Source organism: Rutidosis leptorrhynchoides, chromosome 9 (assembly GCF_046630445.1).
Source record: "Rutidosis leptorrhynchoides isolate AG116_Rl617_1_P2 chromosome 9, CSIRO_AGI_Rlap_v1, whole genome shotgun sequence".
In the NCBI taxonomy this organism is placed as follows: Eukaryota; Viridiplantae; Streptophyta; class Magnoliopsida; order Asterales; family Asteraceae; genus Rutidosis; species Rutidosis leptorrhynchoides.
The window spans coordinates 252,862,180-252,871,735 of NC_092341.1; the positions used below are offsets into that span (position 1 = coordinate 252,862,180).

The 9,556-nt window shown below is 38.7% G+C and overlaps 1 protein-coding gene across 2 annotated transcripts; it reads right to left on the reverse strand.

Annotated features, from left to right (window-relative positions):
• Positions 1-1,777: 1,777 nt before the first annotated feature.
• Positions 1,778-9,556, reverse strand: LOC139866357 (uncharacterized). Of its 2 annotated transcripts, none has more exons than XM_071854579.1 (9): positions 9,365-9,556; positions 7,469-8,698; positions 7,254-7,375; positions 6,898-7,135; positions 6,023-6,771; positions 5,833-5,881; positions 5,521-5,756; positions 5,251-5,358; positions 1,778-2,134 (listed from the first exon to the last, which is right to left on the reverse strand). In XM_071854579.1, exons 2-9 carry the CDS (start codon positions 8,510-8,512, stop codon positions 1,927-1,929), a joined length of 2,754 nt encoding a protein of 917 aa, XP_071710680.1. In that variant the 5' UTR covers positions 8,513-8,698; positions 9,365-9,556; the 3' UTR covers positions 1,778-1,926. The 2 variants fall into 2 exon arrangements, 1 of the variants encoding a protein (XP_071710680.1); XR_011765410.1 differs by having other exon boundaries at positions 2,107-2,134; positions 5,510-5,756.

Sequence of the window (9,556 nt, forward strand, 5' to 3'; positions counted from 1 at the left end):
TTCTTTTAATTAGATGATTATAAAAAATTTGTTATGATTAAATAATTTGGGCTGTTACCATCTCTCCCAAAATAAGCCCACTTAAAACAATGTGGAAAACTAGATAAAACAGGCAGTCATATTCCATGGTTCTATTAATAACAGATGGATTTAAACATACTTGGCCTCCATTAGTGTCATAAAAATTGATTGAAGTTTGATGGAAGTGGAATAATTAATATGCTGTTGGTTATAGAATCTTATAGCAAGAATGTTAGGAGTTATCAATCTTAAATTTTCATGTATTAGTATTATATTCATATTTGTTGATTTAATTTTATGGATTTGTATAACATTTTGATTAGTCAGCTACTCTTATTAAATCCAGATTTGATTAGTAAGAGCACCTTTCGGCTGAAAAAGAAAGAAAAAAAAAAAAAAAAAAGGCTTTCGTCGTCTTTTCCCCGCTTTCAACTTCGATTGCGAAGGGCTTTTCCGGTTTTCAATTCCCCACCGGCGAAGTATGAACTTCGTGTGGTGGGAAGGCCTTCACAAATCACATCTTCTCGTCCAGCAAAGAAGGTGAAGGGGAACGGACAGCGAGTTGGAAGACACCGCAAAACCGCATGATTGATCCATTTGTGCTATTCCCTAGAAAGTTGTAAAGCCTTCAGAGCCTCGGTCCCTACCATTTTTCATTTTTTCTATAAAAAGAAATCTTTTATGTTATGGTAGAGACTTAATTTAGCTTCCAACCCTAGTCAGCAAGCTTCAAAAGTCAAATAGAAAACTATCCCCATGGGGACCGGGGTTTGAGGTTGTCATACCACTTTCATCCGATATCTAGTTTGAATTATAAGATCCTCATTATGAATTATAAGGCCCTCTTTATGCCCTCGAAGACCGACTTTTACATAACTGAAATTCCATAGGCAGAAATGAAGCACTTTAACGATAGAATTTGGAGTCGAAGCCATGCATTTAGCCCGATTGCTATTCGCCCTTTTTAGCACTAGGCTAACATTCGCGTTTCACTTGTTCGGTTCAACCAAAGTCAGTACCAATCAAACACAGTTTAGCCCTGCAGAGCAGCCCAGAAATCTGTATTGTGGACGGTGGACCACAATAATATTTCATAAAAGTAAAAAAAATCAATCAAATTTAAACATACAGCAATGATCACAGGACTAAATCTTCTAGTATGTCAAATCACACGGTATCTGCACCGTTTCTTCAAGCAAAATTCTGACGACGCATTGCATACTATGATTGTAATTCATTTAAACCCATCAGTCATAACTGTCGCTGTTACAATTTTGTCAGAAGGCCCACCACCCAAGAATAAGTGGAAAATGAGGGGTTTCAGCATCTAAGGTGAGCTCTTTTTGGTGATTTTCTTGTTAGATTGTATAGAACCAGTTGACATGGCACCACAGCTTTTTTCATGACACTTCAAAATGTGAAAAACATGGTCCACAATGAATAAGTTTAGTATTTTAACATCAGTTAAGGTCCACTCTGTCAGTGTCAGAAACCTAGTACCATTACTTCAGTTTTCTGATAGCAAACAAAACAAAGGTCTTCTAACCCTACAGATATTTTCATTTTTTCATCCCCACAAACAGGTTCGGAATCCAAAGCTAGATATGCACATTTGACACACAGGAGACTTGATTAAATGGTTGGTTTGTCTGTTACTAACTGCTGTTTAACGTAATAAATTCCAAACAGTTAATTTTCTAAAAAATTACTTTTGATGAAAGTGCATACCTGTCATTAACACAACGGTTTAAGGCAACCTTCAAATAGGTTCTTATTTTCGCATGGACATGTACAAGAGAAGGTTATATACTTCGTCTAAATCGATATCAGTTAGCTTTGTTTTCAGAAACATGAGTTAGACAATAATAAAAGCAGGCAAGGTGAAAACAATAGCATCATTAACAATCACAGTGAAAGACAATTATGCCCCTCGGGTACTATCCTGGGCATCTGACTAGCTGTTACATATCTTTGAAGGTAAAACTTAGGACCCGTCTCAGCTGCAACCATTAGAGCCCGGCTATGGTACTTGGCAAAGCGGTTAATGATTGCAAATCTTTCCAAATCTTGGGACTCTATATTTATATCTACAAATGATGCTCCATTCTCCAACCTTCATTACCATTTTCGTACACATGAAAAGCAATTGACAAGTATAGCCTTAGCAATAACATGATTAACTTTATCACCAAATTCAAATATCATCATGTAACTTGAATTTAACGGGGGGGTTTTCTCTTTTGCTTTAAGTTTGATATTGGTGCTTATCTAAAAATAAAGTAGATTCACTAATAAAGTGTTGAGGTGAAGAGTTCAAACAAAACGGGAGAAACAAGTCGGTGCAGGTGACACCTAGTGAAACGCGAAGGTGAGTTCGTGAGAGGCGAGATGGGTGCTGGAACTCGACATCTGCAGGTGAAACGTGAGAAAACGAACAGGGTTTCATGGTTGCGCATGGTGAAGACCTCGCGGATCGCGAGGGTCATCTCGTGAAACGTGAGGAAGGGCGTAGGCAGCAAATTTGCAGATTCTCTTATATTGTAGTCTCCCATAAATTGAAACCGATAGCAATAATACCGATAGCAATTGAAACCCTAGCCTCTTGTAAACCTAATACCTACGAAAATAATAAGAATTTCTTTCTGGTTTGCCGTTGATTAAACCGATAGCAATATTGGATATAACCACGTTAGATCCGTTGTATTTTCTACGTTTCTTACATTAATTTTTTGTTTACTTTGCTATTATATGTTTGTTGTTTGTTGTGTGGTGGGTGATAACTTTGGGAGTTTGGGTTATCAAGTTCTTGTTGGGGCTCACCAAATTTCTAACAAGTGGTATCATAGCTCATGTTACGAGTGTAATCTGGGAACAATGACAGATAAAAGTGACATGAAGGTAGATAGGTTTGATGTTAGTGATTTTAGTTTCTGGAAGATGCAGACATAAGACGTTGTACCAGCCGTTATTAGGTGTTAAACCGGAAGGGATTGAGCAAGGAGCATGAGATTTGTTAGATAGGGAAGCCCTAGGGGTTGTTCGACTTTCTCTGGCAAGAACGTCGCTTACAACATTGTGAGGGACCACACCGCAGGATTGATTACGGCTTTATCTAACATGTATCAAAAGCCTTTTAGTTTGAATAAAGTTTTCTTGATACGGTAGTTGGTGAACGCTAGAATGATCGAGGGCTCAGCAGATCATATGAACGAGTTTACCTTGATTTTAACCTGATAAAAAATCAGGGTTAAATTCGAGGATAAGTTGGAGGCATTGTTTCCGTTGTCTTCATTACCCGAGATTTGGTCAATGGGTAGTGGTTCATCTGGAACTACTAAGCTTACTTTTGAGGGAATCCGAGATTTAATTCTCGGTGAAGGATTGGGTGAGAGTTCGGGTTCAGCTTTGAGTGTTGGTCAAGGAGAACTAGATTGAGAAATCCATCAAGAAGTATGAACGTAACGTGTAGGAATTGTCAGTGGGTTGGTCACTACAAGTCAAAGTGCGCGAATGCTAAGTCGGGTGGGAGCGCTACGGCTGTAGTGATCGATGATGCTTTGATGTGCTATGAGGGAGCTCTTGCCAGGTCTTGGGTGTTGGATTCGGATTCCTCGTTTCATGCTACCCCGTACAATATCGAGATAACTAATTTCAGATATTCTTCAGGTAAGGTTCGTCTAGCGGATGATAACGTACTTGATGTTGCGGTTATTATTGGAGACTTAGACACCCTAGTACTAAATGGATCTTAAGGGATGTCAGGTTCATTCTCAAACTCAAGAGAAGATAAGGTTGATATCAATTGTGCATTTGGATGATAAACTGCTTTACATCGTGTCTGGTAGCATTAGAAGGTGCTCAGGGGCGGTCGGGTATTGCTCGCGGGTATAAGACGTGAACCATGTATATATGGTTGATAATTCTTCGGGGGATGGCTACGTGGAAGAATAGGTGTTGAAAATCCTAACGGGCTGGAGCTTTCTAGTATTGTTGAGGGATCTTGTTAGAGCGGGAGCTCGGAAAGGATTGAAACTAGTGGAGATTCGAGTAGAATTGAATACAGTCTTCGGTACTTCATATCCAATGGCAACTTTGTTGCGACTGACCTTAAAAGATGAACAAGAAAGTATTCAAAGAGTCACTGTTAAGAACACATCCGTACAGTGGGAGTTGGCTCGTACAGTGGGAGTTGGCTCGGGGTGAAAATCGGGTTTGTCGAAATTCGTGCACACGTATGTGGTTAGTGTTCCCCCGGTGAAAGCAAGAGCGCCAAAGGGAAGATCCACGGTGTGATCGTGTTCTCTAAGGCTGCCCAGACGGTATTGTCCACGTGTTTGTTCTGCCAGCTGGTTTATTCATTGATGAAAACATAAATCGGGCGGATGGTTTGATGTACGGATGAATTGCTTGGGCAATGGGGTTGCTAGAGTCGGGTCAGATTCCGACCTAATATCTCCTAAACTAGTGAGATAGGTGATGTATCTAGAGCGAGATTCTTGATCTCAAGCAAGTAACATAGATCGGATTATTACTCAGGGGTGTGTTTGGTGTCAACAGATTTTCTTCCCTCGTAGTGTAGCGATGTGGAGGTGTGGCGGGATTCACGGCGGTATCATAAAAAGTTGTTACCAGTTGGTTATGTGTGAGTTGTGGGGTATGATCAAAAAGTAAGGCTTTTGATTAAACCATAAAAATCTTCAGTGGGAGATTATTGAGGTGAAGAGTTGGAACAAAATGGAAGAAACAAGTCGGTTCCGGTGACACCTCACGAAACGCGGAGGTGAGTTCGCGAAATGCAAGATGGGTGCTGGAACTCGACATCTGTAGGAGAAACGCAAGAAAACAATCAGGGTTTCATGGTTGCGGACGGTGAAAACCTCGCGATCCGGTCCTCTCGCGAAACGCGAGGAAGAGCGTAGGCAACAAGTTTGCAATTTTTGTTTCTTATTTTGTACTCTCCGATGAAATGAAACCCTAGCCTCTTGTAAACGTAACACCTACGAAAATAATGAGAATTTCTCTCCGGTTGGCCATTGCTTAAACCAATAGCAATATTGGATATAACCACGTTAAATTCCTTTTTTTTCTTTACGTTTCTTACATTAATTTTTCGTTTTCTTTGCTATTATCTGTTTGTTGTGTGTTTGTTGTGCGGTGAGTGATAACTTTGGGTTATCAACTTCTTGTTGGGGCTCGCTAATTTCCTAAGATAAAGGACACTGTTTTTACCTCAAAAGCTCATCTTCCAGCTTTTTTGCTCGATCAATAAGCTTTTCGACAGTCTTCAAGAGATTTTGATCACCGGTGCCCTTTGATACTACGTCTTCCCCCGACAACCTGGATAGCAATGTAAGAAAAAATTAATATACATAACAAAGTAAATATGCTAAACTTCGGAACATAGTTGCATTCGTAAAAAAAATGCATTATTAAATAGTGATCAATGATAACATAAGAATGGAAATTTAAGAAAAATGAGATTTTTTACTGCAATCTTACGAGTCAGACATATCGCAAGGCTTTTGAAAATGAAATACCAAACTACAGGCGTCACCAACAGCTAATCTAGCAGCATAGTATGTTGTGGTATTATAGCATGCAGTTGCATGGTCTGATAAAATTGCCGCGGGTATAGGCGGGAATAGCATTTGCATAAGCTGTGTTGTTAAGATGATTTTTTTCTTTGGGTGAACCATCCGACGTAAGTCCCCTAATGCTTCAGTTTCTCCTTTCAACTATTGAAGGAAATTATGAACGTTAGAAAAAGTATCAAAATTATCATAATGTAAACTGCTCAACCAAAAATCACACCTTTTCAGGTACCCGATTGGCAGCCTGTGTCCATTCTAATTCAGCAATGCTGCATAAAAATATAGTCAAAGATCAGATCACATTACATAAACTGAATGGTGGACCAATAAGTCACTCTCAACCGTTGTAGAGGTTACAAGGAAATACAACAGATCTCCAACTGTATATGTCAGCGATCTGTAGGACCCACCTCATGCCTTGAAGCCTAGAAGAACCTTGTGCGGCTTCTTTATGCCATGGTAGAAGATCGTATGTAGAAAATTTACGCTTCTTTGATTGAGAAACAACCAAATCTTTATTAGCAACATCTATATGTTGTAAATAAGCGGAAGATAGTTGATTAGTAGAATACGAGTTGATCCCAATTACTGGCTTTACGCTTCCATCTTGACTTGTGCTGGTTAAATTCATTTGCACAAACGAATTATTTTTATGCAGATGAGAAACATCTTGAAGAGGAGGATGAGATGAGATTTTGACCAACTGATCATCTCTTGCAGCTGATGGCAAGAGCAGGCTTCTGTAATTTTCATACACAGAGGTTGGTTCACTCTTTAATGTTGCCCTTATACTAGGATCAGAGTATGCTGGATTCAGAGGGGAAATATATTGCTTCAGCATGGAAACATTTGCTTCTGCACGTCTTGCGTAATCTAAACTTTGAGAATTCAATATGTGCCGACTAGCTTCCAATAAATTATTTGCCACTTCCGACTCCTTTGGTGCTTCGGAAACAGTTTCCATTCTGCTATTTGCCACATCTGAGGTCGAAGGAGATCCACCTGGCGCCTTATAGATTCCCGTCCCAGAAAGGGTTTGCTCTGAAGGTATATCTACCCATACATTAGCTCCACTTGTTAAATTTGGAACTCGTTGACCCTCAATTAGTGATGATCTTGGACCATCTTGGTTCTTCAATGAGACTAGATGAGATGTTGCCTGCAAAGCATCATGATTAAGATAAAACTTGACCTGATAAAAAGAGTGACGCTAATATGGAAAGTTGACACTTTGACCATTATATAATGGATGTTTAATGTTTATGTTTATAATAGTCGTACATACCGCATGTTGGGAGATTTGAGATAAGTCAAAGTAATTGACAGGAGGCTTTTGAGTTGAATGGGCCAACCTCAAGCCAAATGATTGTGGAGTAGAAGAATTACTGGATGAAGTAAATGCATCTGAGGTTTTCGTTTTAGGCATCTTGTTTGCTGGAGCTGTTCCGATATAAGCAGACTGAGTTCCATGTTTATATTCTCTGAATTTGTCTACCTTGTGAAGACGCTCAGGCATATGACGACTGCTCAAAGACATATTAAAGATCGTTACATTATATACTTAACTAAGTATCAAGTCAACATTACAATTCTCAATATATAGGATGGGAGCCTACACATGCATAACGAAGAAGTACACACCTTGTCTGAGCATTTGAGTCCATAGAAGATAGGTCAGCTGATCTATCCACATTAGTTGACAAACCAGAAGAATCACTGCTTCTAAAAGTTGTCACCTCAGACGCTTTAGAGGGAAAACAACCCTAGGGAGGGCACGGTAATCATTTGTTAAGTTTTTGGACATTGTAAGATAAGCTATAGCACATACTTTTAATAACACTACATTTGTTGTTTACCTTATTAAACTCCTTGCCTTTATTCGGAGCAACATTGACAGACTCGAACTCCCCAGCCGGTTCATTCAGTCCTTGACGGACCTGTAAAGGAGAGAATCTTTGAACTTGTGCACTTGCTTCATACTCGCTGGCTTCTTTGTGGGACGGCTGAAAACCGGGAAAGCTTGATCTTGCATTAGATGTTTTTAGATGCTCCGGTATTATATTTAAAGAAGATGCATTTTGAAAATTATTGTTCTGAAATAAAGTTGGATTATTCCCAGTTTCCATTAAACTAGGACGGTGATTATCATTAGACAGATCTGGATTCTGAAAGCTCAAGCCACTCCACTCTTCCTGCACCCCAGTATCAGTACTCGAAGTTTCGTCAAGTGCAGATTGCATAAGCGCACTCCAACTCCCACTTTGAATAGACGGGAAGCTTTGTACATTATCAGTGTCTTCAAACATCTTCCCGAAACCTCCCACGCTATCATCATCCGTATCGAATAAGAATTTCTGTTCCAATGGATCCAAAGTATTTGAATCTTGAGACGGGTTGATGTCTTGTTCTTGACCCCTTTCGAATTCTTGAAGATCAGTTCCTGTTTGACCTTGACTAAAACCTGGTCCAAACATGTTTGTCTCCTGATAAGGAACGTTAAATTGATCGCTCGTAGACGATCTACTAGTGTCATCAAGTTGTTCACCAATTGATTCGCAAGTCATCCCCTGTAATTGAGAAAAGCGACCAAAACTATGTGCATCGATTGGCTGAGATGGAAGATTTATTGAATGCAAGACTTGATTTTGAGCCTGTGAGAAAGGCAACCCGTTTTGAAACCCTTGGATCAAGTTGGTATTGCCAAACATAAACATTTGGGATGCATCTCGAACAGGTGTTCCATTAATCAAGGGTCCATATTGAGCCCCGGGGGCTTGTTTATTGTGTATTAACGATTGTTGATATATATCAGTCTGCTGCCTAGAGTTATTTAACTCTTGGAGTTTTTTTTGCCTTTGCAGTTCTTCTAGCTGCTTAAACATAATTTGCCGCTGCAACATTTGAATCTTACTAAAAATGAGGACGCTGCTAACACTATTGTTTATTAACCCTCTGCTCTTAATCAACGATTTAAAGCCTTATTGTCAAAGTTTAGAAATAAAAAAATATTAATATCTCTGATTCACCACTGAATGCATCTTGGATCAAAATTTGCAGAAATTTCAGCAACGTAGTTCCAATCAAACCTATAAATTACAAGTTTCTGATAAGAAAAACAAGCGTGAAAATGGTGCAGGGACAAGTATCACAAATTAAGATTTCAAACCTCAAATTTGATTAAATGAGCAAATCTGAGAAGGTTGCCGAGTACAACGACATATATATGCATTTACATTTCCTATTTGCAAACTACAGTGTTTCATATTTTGGCAAGATAGATGTTTCACGAGCATCATTCATTTGATCTGTAACCATAATTTTAGCCTGAATTCATGTCTTTGTGGTAATGAAGAGTCAGACTGACTCAAATAAACATTTCATCAACCATCACTCAAACTATTTATACATAAAAAAACAAAACACAACAAGGTTAAATAGCTATAAACCCTAATATCCACAAAATCCTACTCAAATAAACTCCAAACCCTAAATCTACAACAAAAACTTGCAGCATACCAAAACTTAAACTCTAAAATCACAACAGCATAAAACCTAACTTAAATTTCACAAATAACGCAAAAGCAACAATTGCAAACTTCACTATTTTCCATAATATTCCATGATACAACACAAATTAAGTTAACAATCAACTCAATTACAGCTACCTTCGAGACTAAAACCTAGTGTCAAAATTTTGATCCAATTAAAAGCAAATTTGGGGGTAGTTGTGAAGTGTGAGCATAAACACTTACTTTAATAGCTTCCGGAGATCATAAATTCAAATGAAATCGCAGCTGAATGCAGTTTCTTCTTCCTCCTCCAATTCAATTTCTCGATGTCTATACATTATATATGTATATGTATCTATATCTATATGCTTAGCTCGTATAATATTAGCTCCTTACTTTTTTGTTGTTACTGACTACAACACTCTTTCTCTCACT